The sequence below is a fragment of the Grus americana genome, chromosome 1 (genome assembly GCF_028858705.1).
Source record: "Grus americana isolate bGruAme1 chromosome 1, bGruAme1.mat, whole genome shotgun sequence".
NCBI classification, from domain to species: Eukaryota; Metazoa; Chordata; class Aves; order Gruiformes; family Gruidae; genus Grus; species Grus americana.
Window position 1 is genome coordinate 88,390,976 of NC_072852.1, and position 22,072 is coordinate 88,413,047.

General features: G+C 44.3%; 1 protein-coding gene across 1 annotated transcript in view; it reads left to right on the forward strand.

The window, feature by feature from the left end:
• Window positions 1-21,699: 21,699 nt before the first annotated feature.
• The window catches only part of SPAG17 (sperm associated antigen 17), a 118,004-nt gene continuing 117,631 nt past the window's right edge, over window positions 21,700-22,072 (forward strand). The window contains exon 1 of the mRNA XM_054810419.1: window positions 21,700-21,853. Coding sequence (XP_054666394.1) covers window positions 21,758-21,853 — 96 coding nt within the window. The 5' untranslated portion in view covers window positions 21,700-21,757. The remainder of the gene's footprint in view (window positions 21,854-22,072) is intronic.

The following is a 22,072-nucleotide window of genomic DNA, read 5'->3' on the forward strand; positions in this document are numbered from 1 at the left end:
GCAAAAAGAAACCTGCACTCAGAGCAAAACATCACTGATGCAACCAGTGAAGTCATTCAACGTAAGGACTGGGCACCACAGGGTGAGGGAGAAAGAGGTGGACAGATAAAAAAATTCAGTGAAAGAAATTATCGAAATTGGAAAAGGAGCAAGGAGGAGATCCATCAATGACAATCAGCCAGGATCCTCAGTGCAGTAGATTCAGTCTTGTCGGCAAGAGAGGACTTGGTTTCAGTGACAGGGAACAAGACCAAAGAGAGACCTCAAGGTCTAAATGAGCATTTTAACTATCAAGCAGGGATTTGAGAGTAAGCAAACAGAGGAAAGAGGTAAGAGGCATAAAGCTGGACAAACTACATCAAGAAGGAGAGGGTGTAGGGAGAGCCTGGTATTTAGAACCTGCATATTTCTTCCTTGAAATGATGAGGCAATTTATTTTGGAGAGTTGTATACTTCATGAAGGGTAAAAGGGCTGCAGATGATCTGTCTCATGCAAGTTACGTTTGAGCCATTGGTGTCGGGTGGCACAGGAAGGGTTAACTTCAAGTCCCACCAAGCGGCTGTACAGCTGCTGAAATGCATCTGTCAACAGAACTATTACTGTCATCCCCAGATCAGCACAATGTCCTTGACCCTGGAGGTCAACTGAGAGGCATTAGCTGTTACACAGACAGAGCTGTCATGCTCTGGTGGGAACAGAAAGGTTTACAAGACCAATTGGATCAGCACAAGAAGTAAAACTGTCCCTCCTTATCCAATAGTGGCTTAGAGGTACAGGTGGAGTGCAGTGTGATGGAGTTCCTCCAGCGCCTTTTCCCTTTGGAAACCTAGATTTAGATACTCCCTTTCAAACAGGCAAGGAGTTATTGTCCTTCATAGTCCCCGTTTATGCACATTGCAAAATTGTTGTGTAGTTTGCTGGGTGCAAAGCCTGCGCTAGTCATTGAACGGCTGAAGGCTAGAAGGGGGCTGGAAGCAGACTTGGGCGGGGAGTGGGGGAGAGATCCCAGGGGTGGCACAGCTGGGGGGAAATCAGCATGGAACAGAGGTTGTAGGACTGCGAGAGCGAAGAGCTGCAGGACTGGACTAAGAAGTTTGTGCTTTTACCCATAAGAAGACGAACACAGGCATTAAAAAGTTCTCCTTTGGTGGCATTCCCATTGACTTCAGCAATGTTTTTTTATCATTTTGTTTACAGTGCAGTCACAGTAACAACTTCTCGGTCACAACAGAGGTAAAGGGCTCTTAATGTCACATTTCTCTGAAGGGATGTGAAGTCTTAAAGCTAAGATTTCATTAGTGAACAATTTCATTAAACTCCTCTGATGATATATATAGACATATAATCCAGTGCTGTTCAATTGCCAGGCCTAGCAATTACATCCCAGCTTAGCTGAAATATTATCTAAATTGCATTTTTTAAACAGGTGATTGACAGCGGAATGGCAGAATTTCCCTCAATACTGGAATATGGCAGCATGGGAGGGAGATGAGAAAACTACGGAGAGACAGAGGAAGCAGGGAGCAAAGGCAGAAAAGGTGAAAGGAAAGGGAAAAATAATCAGGTTCTCTATTTTTTTTGGTAAACTGATTGTAAACTGTTATTCTGGCAGCACTGTTCAGCTTGTAGAAGTGCTTCCCCTCTTGCTCCTTTAATTTATCCCCCCCCGCCCCCAAGTAGTTTTTTTTCTTTTGAGGCAACCTGCATTAGCAAGACATTTTTCAGTTACCTAAATTGGGGACAACCTCCCACTGCGTGCCATGCAGGGAGAGGACTCTACTCTTTTGTTTGTCTCCGGGTTCTGCAAATCCTGCAGTGTTTGTGAAGTTACCGCAGTACTTGCAGCAGGTGGAAGCTCCCAGCCCCACAGCAGCTGTTCACAGCCTTGATCTTCAGGTTTTCACACACAGTCCTCAACCTCCCCTGCCCAAGCCTTCTTTCCCTGTGGGTTGGTTTGTTTTTTTTTTTTAATGCGGAAAGCAGTAACCCTCTGGCCTGGCTAGCCCCCCGCTATCAGATTCCACTGGAGGAATTCTGGCCATGAAGCTTCACAGGGCAAACAGGTCTCCCGCCCTCTCTAAATGTCTCCCCCTCCCTCTCTCTCTGTCACTGGGAATCCACCCTTATCCACTGCAGCGGGGACGATATTTTTGAATTGTGTTTATTTGTTGGCACCCTGGTGTGAAAGCGCTTCCCATCAACTGCATATTAATCTTGTCAGCAGTTTGTGAACATTTTCCTCCCTCCCTCCCTAACTAATTTATGACTTTTGGGTCTCTTGCTCCTTTCCATCCCCACCTCTCACTGTAATTAAAGAAAAATTAATCTTCCTGATTTTTGTTAAAGTGACTCCAACCATGTCAAAATGGTAAGAAAGGGACTACTTTAGCCCTAGGAAGAGTGAAGTTAGGAAAGTTGTAAACCGACTTGTAGAAAAACATAGATGGTGATACACGTATCTAGCCATTGAACGTTCAGATGATCTTTGAAAGTCCTGGGTCATTTGTCCCTGTACTTCTTCCACTGATCCGTAGCCACTGGTTGGAACCTCTGCTGGGTTTTCCTTGTCTTGAAAACCCCAGGGACACTGCAAACATGCATAACTGCATAACCATTATCCTGGAATATTTGAGGCCATTTGATATATTATTTGATACAGCCTTTTATTCACTATACCCATTGACGCATTCATACTTCTGTTACTTAATTACCCAAACATGTCCAGGCCTTTTTTTTTTTGCAATTCCAGGCTCATGGTCCCTATTTCTTGGGTACATAGCCCAAAGTGTTTTTTATTTCAGGGTGGCTTTGGGGAGCTGAATTGAATTGAGTTGTGCTGAGCCAATCTTCTTCTAGAAAAGGCACTCTTCCAGAAAAGCCCCTCTGGCTGATGGGGGCAAGTGCAAATGGTGTGATGCTGCTAATGCATGGGGACATTGACTAGTTGGAATTATTGAGCAGGTAACTGAGAGAGCCCACCACAGAGAGAGTGTACATCCCTACCACCACCACCCTTGCTGCTCGCCTCATCAGAGAGCAAGGAAGCCCCGCCACTAGCTTCACAGGGTGGAAATAGCAGAAACCTTGTTTCTTTTTTTAACTCATTTGATGGTCACTTCTCATAAGCTGCTCCAGCCTTTCACTTCCTTGGGCTAGTGAAGACTCACATGTCTGCCTCACTGTGGACCCAGATGGGTCCTGGACTCACTACCAGAACATTGAACTATATTTAGGATGGATACTGCTGGCTTGAAACAAGCTCTAGCTGAAGTGGAGCTGCTTGCTTATATAGCATCTCAGGCTATATTTACCATCTTATTTTCCCAGGAACCTGGCTAAATAGCCCTACCAAATGCATAGCTTTAGGCAATACCTTCCAGTTCCTCTATGGTAAGAGCACCAGTTACCTGGAAAACTCACCACATGCAGTCTCAGCCTTCCATGTCTACAGAGGCTTCTCTGAATTATGCCCATCTGTGTGCTAACTAAATGTCTTCAGTAGCTGCGTGGCATTCATACGATGGTAGTAACACTCAGCCTTTACCACCTACATCATGGTGTAACTTTTGCAGAGACAAAGCCAATGTGCAATAGCACATAACAGCAATAACAGAGATTGCTGTTATGTGCCAGGAAGGGGGCTATCCTTGAAAAAAGTATACTTGAAGAAAATCTGCAGAGATGGGAGTGTGAAGTGAGTACTTGCTTTCTCAAGGAGCACTTGAGGCTGCATGTTATCAGGGCTCTGGGATTTGCACTAGATGTTTATTAGACTTCATCTTTTTCACTTGTGACCCAAAATAGGCAAGACCAACCTGCACAAAGCATCCCCTCTTCCCTGCATCCTGTCCCCACTGAAGCTAGGGAAGGTGCTTTGACAAATTCAGACCCAGAATCTCCAGATCTTATTTTTCCTTCCCCCGTCCTGGGGTCCAAAATTGCCCGGATCTGTCAGACTTTTTGGTACACCATATAAATTGTTTATATCATTAATGTTTCAGGAATAGGGAAATCTATAGGATAGAAGGGAAGGAAGGAGCTTTTATCTGGGCAAAGGAAAGTGTACAGTGGTTTGGATTTATAGTGTTGTGCTGTCTGAGAAAAGATACTTTATGATGCTGGCCAACAGACATTTTGTAAGAATTTGATATTGCTAAGTACTTTATCACTGCTGTATTTGCATTTCTGTTGTTTTTACAAAGAATTTCACAGCAGGCAAATAGACATCATCCCAGACTGAGAGACAAATGGCTTGGCTGAAAAGTTAGCACCTTGCTTCTTGGGGACTGAAAGTAAACTCAGATTTTTCTCTTCATAGGCCAGGTTTTTCTACCACACAGTGGAGCTGTCTGCTTCAGGCAAATTCTGCCTCACTTGGAGTGTCAAGAGAAAGATCTAAGCATGGTAAGCACTGAAAAGTGCAGCAAGGTGAGTAATCTTGTACTGGTTGAAGACTAGAAATGCAACAGGCAGAGGACATGTGACCCTCTAGATGCTTTAAATTCAACTAATTCCATAACTCAGCGTCTTCCTACATAGATTGCATTTGCTTCCTGTCCGAATACTTGTCCCCTCTCTCTGCTAAGAGAGCTACGTCCTTCCCTTCTGAGCTCGCACAGTGTCTCTGCTACCAAATTTACATCAGTTGTAAGTGTGCCGCTTTGTTATTTATGTCAGCATCATCCTGGCTGGGATTAATAAGGCTTTGTGTACCCTAGGGCTGCAGCTATTTCTCTTATTTATGTTAATGAGTCCTGCATAAAAGATTTTGCCAAAGTCAAAAAAAGTGTAAAATTGATGACATAATGGTGGGAGAGTCTACAGGAATATTAAGGAGGATTAGGATACTATCAACAAATCAGGTTTTAAGTATTGTTCCACTGGGCAAGGAGTGTTTTCAATTAATTTGTAATTAAATAAGGGAAGCAATTTAGTGAACTCAGATATTCCAGCAAACGGTTTATCTCATCAGTCTGAACCTCACATTCCTCCAGAACAGGATCATTGTTTAGATCTTGGGCATGTTATATGATCTGACCTATAGGAGTAATTTAATAAAATATCAATATTTTCCTTCTATTAACCCTCAGTGTCATGCTGAACGGAGAGAGCTGCCTCTGCCTCCCTTCACAGTCCCCATTAGATCTGCACCCTCTCTAACTGGTGGGACAGGTGTTATCACTGAGTAGCCTGGGGCTTTCAAACATAGACAAACCAGACATATTCTCCAGCAAATTCACAGGACAGCAGTAATATATGGAGGAATGGAGACGAAGCAAGGGAAGGACAGCTAGAGAGGACAGAAAACAATAAAGGGGAAACACACATCCTGCTTCCACAGTGGAAAACATAGCATCAATTGAAGAGATTTCCAACTAACATGATGGGATTTGCTCATATTTTCTCAAAATATTCCCTATAAAATCCTTTCTTCAATCAGACCCAGAACTATAAGGTAGTTTAAGAGGACCTGAGAAGAGATGAGCAATTCCAGATGGGGTCCTATGCATGAATGTATTCAGGGCAGGCAGAGCAGGGATTTGTTGATTGCTTAAAGGGCTTAGTGCAACAGCTGGGCACATTTTGTGTATGACCAAAAATAAGATTACAAATGAATGCTGATGTCCAGACATCTGGCCTTACAGCTAGTGTTCTTGGCTTTTTTCTTTTTTATCCTCATAGCCAGAGTTATTCCATGGAGCAGATCGAAGGGGGAAGAAAATTATGACATGAGGGAAAGGGAGCCAAGAGAAGAGATTTAGGAGGTAATTCAGAGGTAGAGTAGGAAAGAAAAACAAAGTGAAGTGCAAAGAGAGTATAAGGAGCTAGAGTAGAGATGAAACAGGTACAGAACTGAAGAATAAAGATGTTGGGGACAAGGAATTAGAGGAGGGAGTGAATGAAGTAGGAGGAGACAAGACAAGCAGAGGGGTGAAGAGAGTACTACATCATAACTATGTCGTTAAAGACTTACTGCAACCACTGATAAAGAAAAAAAACCACATAGACACCTTTGGTATAGATTTCTTCCTTTTCAAGTCTCCTTTCACTTAGACTTCTCCCACTCTCCCTGTCTCTAGCCTGCCCTAGTCATTGTCATATTCATGATAAAACATGATAAAACATTGTCTGGAAAATTTAACTTCAAAAATTGAAAAACAAAATTATGGACATTTTAATTTTCACTCATATCGAACACATTCTGATAAATTTATTTTAGAAGCTGTAGTGGTACTAAAGTTCAAAAGGAAAATGTGGTCCTGTCAGAGGGAATGGCTTTGGAGTCAGAAGTGTTCCTCTTTCTCTCCTTGTGAAAACTATCAATGCTTGGCCAAGTTGGAAAGGTCTCATTTTGAGATGCACAGGTCAAAGCTGTCACCAAGGATTTTGTGCGTGCTTTGCATGCATAAGAAGTCAAGCAGGTTGCTTCTTATAGACACTGCTTCTAGAGTTAATAGTGGTAGGACAAACTCCCTCAGGACTGCAATGATCTGCAACTGGCGCTCAGAAAACACGGTGGAGAGGACCTACTGAATGGAAGTGGATGTGGAGAGGAGAGGGAAGGAATGAAAAACAACTGATATAGAGCAGGAAATTGACTGGAGCATAGAAATTGCAAACAGGAGTTGTTTGGACAATGCTCAGGGCAGGGATCTGAGGAAAAGTGAAGGCTACATTCAGAAGAAAAGAGGAGGAGGAATCTGAGGAGGAGACTCAGCTTGAGGAGAAGGCTGGAGCCACAGGCTACATTGGAAACCTGTCAGATGAAGAGGTGTGGCAGGAGAGAGATCGGCTCTAGCAGGACTTGTGTCCAAGGTAAAGGAGTTGGTCTACACAAACCCAGAGGCTGGAGAGGGAGCAGAGAGTAAGGAAGGCAGGAAAGAGCGTGAATGCCAAGAGTGAATGAAGAGTCTGAGAAGGTGGAGTGGTATGGGGCAACAGAGAGTGTGAGAAACACAGGTAGGGAGAAATTATTGTAAACTCAGAATGGCAGAGAAACAGATTGATCAGGGAACTAGTCAATGCTGGTGACACAAATCAGAGAGGGGAGTCAGGGACAAGCTGACAAGAAGCTGGGGCAGGGATGGGGAGAAGGGATTAAACTGCAACATGTAGGTAAGGATGGGGAAAAAATAGAACTGCAGCAAGGATGAGGGAATAGAGCTGGGGCACAAGGATCATAGCTTGTTTGGAGCCGGCGGAGGGGATCCCCTTTGATCACAGTCGCCATCGGAAGAGAGTCCACATCTCACCACTCCGCCTCTGCCATAGAGTCTCTCTGAAAGCCAATAGTGTGTGGTAGTATAAATTGTATGACCTCATCTCTTTTTAATGCCAAATAGCAAACCTCTGCTGTTACCAGTTATTCCAGTTAGCTCAAGTGACAGGGGCTGCTGAAAGTGATCTTAAGTTATCAGTTGTGGAGTTAAGGATGTCAGTGTGATCCTACATAACTGGTTTATTTTTCCTCAAGTTCACCTTTCCTCTTTGAGGCCTAGGAATATAAACTCAGAAAAATATTTTAAAAGAATACTATTAAGCTGTAAAGGTCAAAGACTTTTAAGTTGTTTAAAAAAAGGTCAGCATTGTGAGGCATGCATCATGTCAAAAGTATGAGGTTATGCTACTGTAAGAATTTATCTCTGTCTTAAAATTACTCCTGTGATGCTGTATTAATTTCTATTTTTTATCTACCAGTGAACTCAATGCCCAGTTTGATTTTTAGTACCCTGAGACACAGTGTTCAGCATATCTGGAAACGGTACCAAGAAAAATATAATTGCCTGTGCCCTTCTTCAGCTACACATCCTGCAAAGAAAATGCCTATGACAAGAAACATCTCATATAGCTTTAGAGGGTTCTCTCCTTCTCTAGAAACTACTCCTTTCCCACTCCAGCAGCTGTGGTTCACCCTGTCCCTCTCAAGCTCCTAGAGGTAGGTCCCTTTAAGCTACACAGTGGCCTGAGAACTTTAAATACGGTTAGAAGAATCGGATCATATTTTCCAGTTGCCATTTAGTATGGCTCCTTATCTGAGTGTGGCTCAAGCAAGCCCAGCTTCTCTGCCTGTACCTGAAACAACCATGTGCTTCTATGTCTAATTTGCCTCAGAAACCTGGAAAGAGATTACTTTCCTTCTGGAGAGACCAGGCAGGACTGGGTTACAAAGCAACACGAAACTTCAGGCACATAAGAATTGCCTTGGTTGTGGTGCTGGGGTTTTGTATTTATAGACTGCCCAACTCTGGGTGTGGAACACAGCCACGGACTTGGCTCGTTTATCTTTGTTTTGGTTGCACAAACACCTATAAATGAAACAGAAACTTCAGAAAAGGGTTTCTGAGCTTAACCGCTGCTGAGCTTTTGCCCAGCTGTACAACTTCTGGCCATTCCTCAGACAATTATGGAAGGACCAGAGGCTTGATCCTCAGTCATAAAGGAATTTTCTCCTCTGCAGAAGGGTAAAAACAGTTCTTAAGAGGAGCCAAACAAGACCAGAGGATGTGCTGTAGGAAACAACAATGCATGGAGCCCAAGTTGTGGATTAGGCAGGGCCTGGCTGGCATTGTTTGCTTCCATTACAGATGATAAAACCAGAAGAGGCCGTTGTGATCATCTGCTCCAGCCTCCTGCATAACACAAGACATAGGACTTTCCTAAATCAGCTTATCTTCGAGCTATAGCATCTGTTACAGGAGGAAAAACAATCCAATCTTGCCTGGAAGCTTTCCAGAGAAGGGCGGTCATCACAATGCTTGCTAAGGTCCAGTCCTCAGTCTGACTCACCTGTCGTGCTTGAACAATAGGATGACATTACTGAATGGAGTCATCTCAGCAGTGTAGCTCCAGGAAAGACCATGCACTTGAACACCAGTCATGAATGACCCCCCGGCCTCCTTACCAAGGAGTTGCAGAGCATGGCTGAGAGAGCCCATTTCTTTTAAAGCTCATGGGGACTCCTAGCGGGAAAGACTCGATGACTTTCAAAACACTGAAAATTGTTTATAATCGAGGTGGTCACTTATAAATAGCTCTTGCTTGTTGTCATGTGGCCAGCTTAATTAAGTAGCGCAGAGCGTGTGCGGTCACTCACCTCAGATAGAAAAATCTGTATTGGGCCTTTGCCCTAATGCAAATTTCCTGACCTGACAGATGGGGATTGAGTGTCTGTTTATGCCAAGAGGAGTTTGCTAACATTTTTCCTCTAATTACTAATTATACCAGTGAAAGGGGCTTTACGGCTGGAGTCCTGGAAATGTGAAACTCGATCATCAGAGATTTGCAGGAAAGATGGAAGATTGATGGGTGACATCAAACAGCTGACAAGGAGGCCAGGGCAGCCAGACGGACAGCAGCTGCTCCAAGGGGCTTCAGGGGTGGGGGGGCAGCTGCACAGGGGGGGACAGGGGTCCGTGGGGGAGCAGCATGGAGGGGGCTGAGACATTTTAACAGTCATTTCAGATATGAATGGGCCTAATCTCCCCAGGCTGGAGGCTGCGCGTGAGAGTGCAGCTACTAACAGGTGGTAAGGCAAAGCAGCGGGGCTGAAGGCAGCTGCAGCCGCGGAGAGGGCTGTGGCAGAGGGCTCCACAGGGTGCTGCATATACCGGACCGAGGAAGAGAAGCTGTAGGAGGTAAATCAGTTCCTCTGGGCTTCAGGTTTCCCAGATCCAAGCCGAAACATCAGTGTGTCCGTTCCCTGAGGCCCCAGGAAACCTATCTTCCCACCCAGCTATGGAGTGAGGCCAAGGTCACTGCGAAGAGATCCCTGCAGGGCAGTTTCCTTCTCTGAAGGAGACAGGAGTTGCACATTCTTGTCAAGCTGCATAGATTCCTCTCTAGAGGTCCAAAACCAAATCATCCTGGTGGTCTCTGACTCGATGGTGGGATCAGCATGTTGCCCGATTCTCCGAAAAATGCTTGTCCCAGGCTGGGCTGTGTTACCCCTACTCTGTTAGCATCTGGCAGGCTGGCGACTGGTGGCTGTACAACCTCAGTCTCCAGTGGTCCTGCCACAGTGTACTTCACGTGGCCTCCAAACCACTGGTTTCCTTGCCATCGGAAATCACAGGGATCAGCTGCCAGAGCTTCCCCTACATGCTCCCTTGTCTAAACTGCAGATCTCCCAATTACAGTCTCTCTGCCAGTGTGACTGTCCAGATGGAGACTCCCGTGCTGACAGGAGGCCTTCTTCTGCTGGAGTTAAACCACCGTCTGGAATGACATTCCCTGAGTGGGCATAAGAGCCCTGGTGCTAGGACAGCTACTCCTGCTCCCAACATTATTGCCTGCTTGCCGGTGCCACCCCAAAGAGGATTAATTATCAGCCATGAGCCCACATCACTACACCAGCAAGCTGCAGCCCATATCCTGCCCAAACCCACTGTTGTAGAAAACAAGCGGAGTGGTCACTGGAAATACATAAATTGAGAGTCTGCTGGGGAATTGAGAGAAAATAGGCTTTCGCTGTCCCAGAGCAGTAGGCATCTGTTTGATTTGTATAATATTAATTATAACTTTATTCCTGAAAAGGGCCAAGCAAATGGTGTTTGGTTTTGCATTCCATGAATGTGAAAGAAGCACGCAGATAAATAGTGAGGCATCCTTATGAAAATTGCTTTTTGCTGGATATAAGAGCGCGCACAGCAGCAGTAGCATAAGGATGAGCAGATTTGTGATAATAGGAACTTTGTCACCAGTACAGCAAGCTGAATTTCAAACTGGTATAGGAAATAGCGTGCATGAGTATTAATACACAAATAATCTCTACTGCCACCTAGCCAATAATCGAGATAGCTATCACAAGCTCCATCTCAGGTAATAAGCCTGCCTTTCACGAGATTTGGCAGAATATTATTATAATTATGAGTGTTTTCCAGAGCTCTCAGTTATGAGTGTAAGTTTGAAACAGCCAAATGATCACATAGGAAATATAGTTTCATGGTTCAGCGTGTACACTCTTATCTCCTACTGTGTCTGGTCCAGGCGAGTAGCCTTCCCCTGAAGTGCAGTTGGAGGGATAGCACAGGGGATAACTCTGCAACACATATATTCTCTTCCATGAAGGAGCCTAGTTATCTATTCTACCTAAGAAAGACTGGTCTCCCACACTGATGTTGGCATTTCTATGCTTGTACCTTTCTTCTCATAGATACAAAGTTCTGAGCGTCTGTTAGCTTAAAGGAGAACAGTCATCTTGTTTCACTGTGTGAAGAAAACTGCTATCAAGAATCTAGCCTGAGTTCTGCAGCTCCAGCTTTACAAATGCATACAGAACCACAATGAAAATATGGACATTTAACATTACAACTAGCTTTGTATTGTCTTATTCTATCTTTCTTTCTTCAAATTATGTTTTAGACATACTGCTGTACAGAAGCATCCTACGTTCTTTGAAAACAAGACAAAACAAAACTAAAAAAACCCACAGGCTCTTTTAACCACCCATCATCAAATCCTCATAAATATCCCATAAAGTAGCTGGGAAAGACATCCCCAGCTTGATCTTTATCAAACTGATAAGCTGTTCTTTTAAAAAGTCTAATGCAAATGATTTCCAGGGCTTCCCGTCTAGGTCAGCAGCCTTTCAAAATTCGATTAAAACATTCTATTTCCCCACTGACTTGAGGATAACAAATGGATGAAAGTCTGTGCATACTGTTTCCCCCCTTCAACAATTCTTTAAATTCCAAATATATAAGTGGAAATCTAGAGCCCAGCGTGGGAGGATGGGCAAACAAATGGGTTAAAGCAGGTCGAGGTATCTCAGTTTAAAAAGACACTAAACACAGAGTGCAGTCCCTAATGGTAATATTGCCATGCCTCACCAGTTCCATGCCCCACCAGCAGTGCGTTTGCACAGACAGAACTGGAATTATTTTCTCCCAGCTTCACACATCTGCCTTCTCACCCTTCTCACCCTTGCAGCAACTGCTTGTTTGTGTGTAGCAGCAGCGATGCAGTGTGCCCCAGGGTTCTGTTTTGAGCTCTGTCCCTCCTTTGCTCTCTCCATGCCTTCACATCCCCTCTGTAGATAAAATCAGGAACAGGAGTGTAGTCATTCTTTCCGAAAAACCACACTGTTTATGGCTAGCTGATGGAATAATCAATGGTGGCATAAATGCAGCCTTGAGGAATGCCTCCCAGGCCAAGGTGCATCATCATAAGTCCTTTCTCATGAACACTCATGCAAAGAATTTGTTTTACATCGTGGTGAAGCTTTCCATCATTTTGCCACATTTCTGAAAAGCAAAGAGGATAGTGCTGTCTACGGGGAACTCCACTGTGCTTGGCAGTAAAGATCTCCAAGTCTCTGATTTGAACAGCATTCTAGTACATGTAGTGGATCAACGGACTAATGTTTCATTAAAATCTATTAGAACCACTGGGTGAGAAGTGCTGCCAATCAGATCTACTACGTGTTGCTAATCCACTCATTCTGGGCAGAAGAGTAAGCCAGCTCAGTCTGTCCTGTTTTGTCCTATTAGACAGCCCTCTCATTAGATGTGAGTATACATCCAGTGATCCAGGATGCGTGGCCGAAGGTGTGTGAGCCAGGTACATAAGCCTGGATAGTTCAAGGTATCTGGGGAGCTAACTGCCTACAGATCTGGGCCTCAGCCTGTTGTTTAAAGCATCTAGAATTACTCAAACTCTGATGGCAAGGTCTGAATGAGGTAAGCGTTGAGCTTTAGTAGTCAATATTTTCCTTGCTTCAGAACTGATCAGCTTTTCCCACAGCAAGCTTACTGCCCCAAAATAACAGTGATATATTTGCACCAGCTTGGAATCCCAAGTACTAAGCTCTAAAAAAGAACATAAAGTGCTAATTGAACCTTTTGTGCAAAAGCTATGTTATGATCTCTGAAATAAAATTCCGTCACCTCTGAAATGAAAACTACCATAACAGTGATTCAATTTCAGAGTAGCCTTTTATGACACCCAAACGCTCACACTTCTTGGTGGCACAGTTCTGTCTTTCTAGTGTTGTCTAAACATCATTAGACCAGAAAACGGCCTTTCAATTTCAGTTCATTAATTTTCTGTCCTGGAAAGCAATAGTTGGTGTTGCAAAATTCCCAAAAAGTTCAAATAAATGTTGCAATTGTCAGAATTTTGTTTAAAGGGAAACCAGACAAATTGCACTTCATTGATCCACGCTGGTAGTAATGGCACTTGAGGTTTACTGACAGGAGTTTGCAGTAAAAGTATCTAATTCATCAGTGCTTTCTTTAAATTTTTATTGCTTAGTCATCATGGGATTTTGTGGGACAATGAAGAAAAGCAAAGATAATTCAAGGCAAATAGAAGAAGATGTGTTCACCAAACAAAGCTTTCTGTTGGCATTTAATATATATTTTAAAGTAAGCTAAGAAATTCTGCTTTCTTTAATTTTGCTCACAGTCTTACTTTCTGATCCGTGATGACAGGCAGTCACAATGGCTTTATGATGTCTGTGTACTCAGAATACATCCGTGTAGAAGAGAGTTGGGGTTTAGATACCACAGACGGTATCTTGGGCCTAACTGCTAAGCTCAGCTGTTTATATCAAATCTCTCCACATTATTTTCAAAAACTGACTAGTACCTCTCTTAAAAATCACTAGATACAAAACAAGCATGACAGATGGCGTGATCTGAAAACACTGGCACAGGCAGGTGAATACATTGGGAGCATGGCCAGATTTTAGCTAACTAGCGCACCTTTTCCATTGATGGCCTTCAGTGTCTTGCAACCCTGCCACAATAAATGTTTTGCTTTGTGTGAAGTAATGAGATGGAGAGAGATGGAAAAAGGCCTGGGTTCATTCTGACTGATGTTAATGTGAATTAAGGAATTTGGCTGATGGGAATTAGTGTTAATACATTTTGTTAACTAAGAAAAGTGCTAATTAGAAATCCTTTTAAACTTGACCAGTGCAAGATATAACACAAACACTTACTGCATTTTATTTGCTTAAAGGTTACTGAAGCCATATGAATGGGTGGTCATGGCAGAAGCTGTATTATATTGATGCTAAGGTGTTATCGATTGTTCTTTGCAACCGTTATTTGTTATACAACACCTGTCAGTAGTAAGTGGAGCTTTTACATTAAAGCAGGTGTTGGCATCCGATAGGGATGAAAATATTGTTTACCCTTCCTAAAATCATGTAATTTTCTCTTTAAATAAGGAATTATTTTTTTGAGAATTTTAAATTAAATCTGCTCTCCTTCAAATAGCTAATTTAAGAAATGCAGAAAGTCTGACAGAGCCTTGTTTTTGCTATATCATTTGCAGAAACAAAACCAGCACAAATTCTTTTTGACTTCCCATATTGTTAAGACTCAGTAAAATCTTGCACATAGGACATATATGCAGACTTTGGGGGGCAGGAAACTGTCTTTTTTGTGGTTAACTTTGCATAACTGCACAGTGTCTATCCAAAGAAGCTGAAGAATACTCTCTCACACATAATTCCAGAAATGTAAGCCACATTTCATAATACTTGCCATCTCTCACTTATCTGAGAAGGAGGGTGCAAGATGAGACCTTGCAAGATGAGGCAGAGACTGCTCATAGCCTGCTCATCCCCATCACCTGGTTTTCACTGTGCACTTGCAGGGGGCACTATATAGGGTCATGGCTAGATCCTGATACCCTCAGGAATAAGTAAATTTTCAAATTATTTGAGGTTCTGTAGGATGACTGTCCAAATTACAGGTTGTGAACTCAATACATTAACTACTGTGGTACCCAGCCTTCCCATATTCTTTTATTTCATTTGTCATCCAGGAAATGGTGGTGGTGTGCTGGATGGAGTGTGAGGGAGGAGATCGTTGGGTGGAGATGAACCTAATGAAGTTCAACAAGGACAAGTGTAGGGTCCTGCACCTAGGGAGGAATAACCCCAAGCACCAGTACAGGTTAGGGGTTGACCTGCTGGGAAGCAGCTCTGCGGAGAAGGACCTGGGAGTCCTGGTGGACAACAAGCTCTCCATGAACCAGCAATGTGCCCTCATGGCCAAGGCGGCCAATGGTACCCTGGGATGCATTAAGAAGAGCGTGGCCAGCAGGTCGAGGGAGGTTGTCCTCCCCCTCTACTCTGCCCTGATGAGGCCACATCTGGAGTACTGGGTCCAGTTCTGGGCTGCCCAGTTCAAAAAAGACAGGGAACTACTGGAGAGAGTCCAGCAGAGGGCTGTGAGGATGATTAGGGAACTGGAGCATCTCCCGTATGGGGAAAGGCTGAGAGAGCTGGGTCTCTTTAGCCTGGAGAGGAGAAGGCAGAGAGGGGATCTCATAAACACTTATAAATATCTAAAGGGCAGGTGTCAAGAGTATGGGGCTAGATTCTCTTCTGTGGTGCCTAGTGACAGGACAAGGGGCAATGGGCACAAACTGGAACACAGCAAGTTCCATCTCAGTATGAGGAAAAACTTCTTCACTTTGAGGGTGACCAAGCACTGGGACAGGCTGCCCAGAGAGGTTGTGGAGTCTCCTTCTCTGGAGATATTCAAAACCCACCTGGACGCGATCCTGTGCAACCTGCTCTAGGTGATCCTGCTCTAGCAGGGGGGTTCTGATCTCCAGAGGTCCCCTCCATCCCCTACCATTCTGTGATTCTGTGAGGAGGCACTCCAGCACAGCTGATGAGGGAGAAGACCACATCTGCATAAATACGTTTGTTGGGGTGCTGTGCCAGGAGCTCAGTGGCTGGTGGGGGGGCTTGGCAGGTGTATCACAGATCACACGGACCAGCTGCATCTAGAGGCAAGGACTGGCAGGAGAGAAGTCCTGGTCCTTCAGATGTGAGAGGTCTGCTCCTGCCACTGCTGGGAGATGCTGGCTTTGAGGCTTTGTGGTGCCACAGTCTGCTGACACAGGCAGGAGTGTGTGCTGGCCAGGGGGAAGTATTTCAGGGGGTTGGGGCCCCTCTTGAATTTTGGAGATGCAGAATGAGAAAAGCTTGTGAAGTAGCAATGGTGCAGGTGGGAAAGAAAGAAGTGTAGGATGCTGTTCTGGTCTGAGGTAAAGAGACTACTAGGTTAGACTTCAGGTTTATGGAAGAATAAAGGATTTAGTGGATGATAGGGTAAGACATGACAGTGTTTTGGGATACAGTCCTAGGACTGGGAACTTTAATCATGGCTGTTCTATAAAGCAGATTTTAGGCACAAGTATGACTAAGAGAGACAGGTGAGGGCAGGAAATAGCCATTACTCCCTGCACTTCTTTCCAAAATCTACTCATTGAACTAGATCTAGGGAGTGTATGTGCTCAGAGAAATAGATTGGAAAGAAAGGAGGAGGAATTAAAGTTGAAACAACAGTTTCAGAATAGCATATATTGTTGCAATTTAGTTATTCTGCAATTAAACATTACCCTCAGATAACTCAGTTAAAAAATTTCTAAGATACCAAAGCTAAAGAATTATGGTTCTAGCCATTTAATTACTCCAATTCCAGTTCAGATTGCATGTATTTTTATAAATCATCTCCTCTCCTTTAAAAAATAAACAAACCATGTCTTTCCACCACTTATTATCAGTATTTTCAGTGCAAACTCTGGCATATATCTCAGGTCTGTTTACCCTCCCCGGTGTTAATGTTTCTTGTTAATGGATTAGAAACACTTTTATTTTTGCACCAGTAATGGTATAATATTTCAAATTCCACTTATTTAGACTTTGCTTTGTTTGGCTGTTGAGAAAGGTTAGTGGTTAATGCTCGGCACTACCGTGTAAGACTTCCTTTCTTGATGGTGGCAGGAGTGAGGAGTGCTACAGAAGCAGTTCTCCACAGAGGACCCTCTAACCTTAGGGAAACTACTCATTTTGTGCCAGAAGAAAGAAGGCAATGATACAGGATTTGAAAGTGCAGGAGAATGGGGGGGTGGGGAGTTTGGCTTTCTGCAAGGGTGGGAAAATGTTTTCTTTGGATTTATTTCTTTACAGAGAAGAATAAAACCTTGTGATCTGTTTTGGAAAGGGGCAGGAATAAAGCCTGAGATATCTGAAATTGGACTTTTTTGCTGACTGGCAGCACTGAACTACTTCCAAAATACAGTTACCTAGAGACAGTAGAACTACAATACCAAATGCAGAGGGAGTCTTTCTTTAAAGAGACTGTTGCACAGCATCCAGCTGGAATTTGGAAGTCATTTTACTGACAGATCATAATAGATTTCATTTTGAGCTTTGCCAGAAATCCTTATACCATTGGCTATAGAAAGGAGAAAGCATTCTCCTCGCACATGCACGCACGTGGGAGAGAGCAGACTATGAAAGCATCTTTTCTGAAATTAAATGCAGGGCCTTGTAAGGTTTTTTTTTTCCCAGTAAAACAAAGTTGGTGGACACTCTTAAATGTAAACTTATTTGTATGTATAAAGGAAGTTTGATCTGTTCTGTGTGTTACGCTGGTGATTGATAAACAACACAGGCTACGTACATTTGTAACTCAGCTTGATGGGAAATATCTGAGTGAAGAAAAAAACAGTAACTGGCCAGTCCGACGCTAAATGCTAGAGCCACAGGGAGAAGGGAATATCTACAACTTGCTTTGATTTTGACCATATTATTAGACAGACAAGCTTTAATAGGTTATATCTATTGATTTGTGCATATAGTGGCCCAGCATCAGAGGGCAGGCCTTGCCATGTGGCAGATGGACTTGACTGAATTGGGTTTTCTTTCCAATTTAGCTGTTCCCTTTCTCTCTAACTATCCCTGCATGCCCTCACAGTTCAGCAAGCATCTAGCAACCCTTATCTCATTAGGAATGCCCGTTACAATGTGAGGAGGAAAGCTTATTTTATTATTATGGTAGAACTCAGTCTTAATAAAGAAATTATTGACCTTTGGCACTAGAAAAATTGTAAGTGCACCATGCCACATTCAGAAGAAGAATGCATTAATATTTATGCTCAGCTTAACCTTTGTCCCTTTCAGGGCACATGCACTTATAATTTACTGATGTAAAAATAAGCTTTCTAGATCCTAAAGCCAAGACAGATATTTGGTCCGCATCCACGAGGCCAATGCAGTCCATGTGGGAAGCTTTATGCAAATTATATAAATGAATTTAGAGACTGAGAAATAAATTATAAGGAATCATTTGGTGGCCAGAGCAGCAACTGTAGGCAAAGACCTCCTACATCCAACTTGGTATGTGAGAGTTCAGGGAGGCTGTGGAAACACATGCCAGAGCTGCCAAATCTGTGTAACTTGTGAGATGGTTGTGTCCTGGGGGGTTGCAAACTTCGAGCAAAAGCTGTTCCCAGCCCAGATGCTGCAGTGCTATGAAGAGGGAAGGGAAAGCAAAATGAGTTTTATGTTCTTCCCCTTCTTCCTTTTTGAGGGGAAAAAGGACTGAACAGTGTTCTCTTAAAAAAAAAAAAAGTACCTTTTTTTAAATACCTTTTTTCTTCTTTTAGAGTTATAAGGAATATGATGGACTGTTTTCCTTAGCAGTGCTGAAGGCCACGTTAGCTGTTCTAGACAACCTTCTGGAAAGTTTTCTAAAGCGTAAACAGCTTTCTGAAGCCATAATTCAGGAAGCCTCCCAGTTTAAGAAACATTTAAATCTTATGAAAGCAATATAAAGCAATTAAGTGTGTTCATAAGGACTCAAGCAAAGACGACTCTTTGCTCACTTCTCAACTGAAGGTGAGAAGTTGATGGTTCTTACTGAAAAGACCATTTTTTCCAAATACTTGTCAAGCATTTAAAATAAGCACTTAAAAAAAAGCAAGCATAATTAAAATTAATTCCCCTCTCAGTCAATCAGGCTTTAATTATTTTAAATCCAAAAACCTTTACTAGTTCTTTAGTCAACTGTAGTCTTTCAGGAAATATCAAGTAGAGAAGACATGACTTTTACAACTAGTAATGCCTTTCCACTCCCCACACTTTACTGGAGAACAAGTAAGTGCAAATGTTTTTTAAGTCACCCTAAAATAAAAGGCAACCAATGTTTCTTCTTCCTGAAGGATGTAAAGAGTATACCTAATTTTTAAATATTCCTTCTATATTATTATTAAAAGTGTGGGCACAGGAGCATGTCATTGTGTTTAGCTACTCTGCAGTATTACCCATGCACACTTTCTTACCCTGCTGTGTAAATTTGGAATACACAGGGTCATTAACTCATCTCCCAGGGAAAGGCAAGCTACCTTCTATTCACACAGAGTATTATTCAGAATTGCAAATATATTGTAAATTCACGGCTTTGGTTATTCCACTCTCATTTGTTCATGTATTCACACACTATGTTTTCTAATAAGCCAGAAAATAAAAGGCTGACTTTATGGTTTTCAGGTTGCCACTCTCCCTGAAAATTTCACCATAAATATTCTTGTCATACGCAAAGTCATTAACTCATTTGCCCATTAACTCTTGCACAAACGGTAGACTCAATTTCACTACATGGAAACGTCAGGCTTACGTGTGCGCATCCCTTTTTTGTGCAGAAGGTACCCCAAACTGTGTATTGTCTCTCTGGATGCTTAATTCACCTCTTCTTCTCATCTGTGGCTTATCAGTATAGTTGAATTACATTCAGTTTTGTTAATACAAGTTTTAAGATTGCAGCAACTTCATCTTTTAGTTCTCAGAAACAAGCTGGAGGTTTTCAGATGGCTGGGAGACAACTGGGTGTTTTATAGTGCAGACCATTTGGAGGAAGCAAAGGCTGTAGTTTCCCAATATTTTTGATTTGTCTTCTTTGTCTGTTAGAGGATTTAACCAAGAGGGTTTCAGTGATCTGGTTTACAGCTTGGCCTACAACCATCTTTGGCAGCACAAACAAATGGACAGGGACAAGCAGCGAAACAGGAGACGTCTTTAGGTGACTTCACTAACGCAGAACCTATTTTAGGACTATACGCTAGGGCCCTTTGTAATAGGGGGTAAATATAATTTCTTTCTCTCCTTTGTTTGGGAGAGTGGTGGAGGTAATTTTAAACGAACTGGTATAAGCTCTCCCACTTCAGCTTGACTCGCTATCTGCCACAGCATCCAACAACAATTAACAGCAACTTATCTAGATGCATTTACTAAGACAGGAAGAAGCAGAACAAAACAATTTCCTTCAAACAATCCTTATGCATCCAAGCACACACACACTAGATATCAACAGGCCAGTTCATGGTTCTCACAGCTATTGTTCACATTCTCAGAGCTGTTTGTAGGCTGTTTTTTAACTGTCCTAACAATCCTGAGCATACAGATCCAGATGTGGGCATAATTAAGCTGTTGTTGTCTCCCACAGACATGATGGTAGTGTGTATTTCCAGCCATACCATCAGGATCTGGGTGTACAACCTTCTCCTGTTGATCCTCCTGAAGCTTACATCCAGCCCTGAAAGCTGAGCCATGAAAAATCAGAAGGGTGGTTCATACTAAGGACATTTGGCACCATTATCTTTGCATTCTGCCCCATACCCCTGTCCTGTTCTCCTGCAGCGACCGCTGATCCTGCGCCATTTTTCCTTCCCATACTCTCTCGGTGCTCCTCAGCAGGCACAGGCTACATATCCAAGACTTTAATGAAGAACAAGGGTATGGTGGGAATGTCACACTCCGTTTCTGTGAAAAATTGAAGCCTGATTTTTTTTTATTTGGACAACAAAAGAAAACCTCAAAAAGAGAAAAATGGACACCAGCCAAGAAATGGGGTGGGGGAAAATGTTTATGGATGTTGGCAAATCTACTGTGCAGCTTTCCCATGTTACAAACTACATCACTGTCTGCAAAGCCGGCGAAGATACCCTTCTGCAAACTAAGAGACTTGCCTGTTACATCCCCTATGAACCTAAATTCCTACTTCTCCACTAAAACCATGTAATTAAAGGTGTTTTATTCAGCACATACACTAGGTTAGTATCATCCCAGAATGAAATTCTGACTAAAGCAGTAACGTGCTGCACAGCAGGGCTTTAAGGCCTCGATGAAATTAAAATAAAGATTTGGAGGTACTGAGCAACCCTGGTCGGTATAAGGGGGTGGGGGAAGGGCAGCATGTGGTTTGGTATATTTTCACCAAATGTTAAATCACACAGAATATTTCACTCGTCTCCAGTGTGAGATCACGACATGACTCCTCTGTAATGAATTCTTTATCTTGGCAGCTCTCCTGCTTTCTCCCAACTGTGCCTCCCTCTCCCTTTCTGGTCCCAGTGCCGTAACATATGGTAGTATTTGGAGAGCGATTTCGGCCTGGGAGCCGGCCTGGCTGCCCGCACCTGTGCGCTCCCCGGTCCCGCCGCTCCGCAGGCGGCCGCGCTCAGGTCACGCTCCAGCGCCGCGGCGTGAGCTCACTCCTCCGCTCTCCTGCCCGGGCACGCCGAGAGCTGCCGGCGGGATGGTCTGGTGCGGCCCTTTGGATGTGACATTTAATTGGTGGCTATGTGCTTCCCACGCAGCCGCGGCGAAGCCTCTTCTTTGGGCAGCCGTGCCGGAGGCGGCTCCAGGTGGCGGCCGCAGCTGCCCGCCCGTGTCGCGAAGGACGATGCAAAGCGGCTGCCAACCCGCTGGAAGCCCCGCCAGCGGCTAGGCGAGAAGGCCGCCGTCGGCTCGGGAGGGGCCCGGGCGGGACACGCGCAGCCAACCCCACCGAGCACGGAGCGGGCACCCGGGCGGAGGGGCACGTCCGACACGTAACAGCCCGCCACCGTCCCGCCGCGTGGCGTGGCGAGGGCGCGGCCGGAAGGCGTCGCCCCGCGGGAGTCGGTCGCCACGGCGACGCGTGGGGCCTGCTCGCCGCCCGCACCGCCATGGGCCCGAAGCGGCCCAAGACCGCCGGGGTCGCCGCGGCGGGGGTCGCGGCCAAGAGCTGGGAGGCTGCGCTGGTGTCCGCCCACCTCGAGGAGGTGAAGGCAGCCGGGGGGCAGGGCAGGCAGGGGCCGCCGGGGGCACAGCGGGGCGGGCAGGCCGGCCGGCCGGTCGGTCCTGGGATTTGAGGGTGGGGGGACCAGGCCCTCGCCGCTTCTCCGGCCTAGCTGTCGCAATGTCGCTGCTGGGGGCTCCGCGGGGTCCCCAGAGTCGCCCCGGGGAGGACGGTGAATCATCGCAACGTGCGGTGGAGCTGC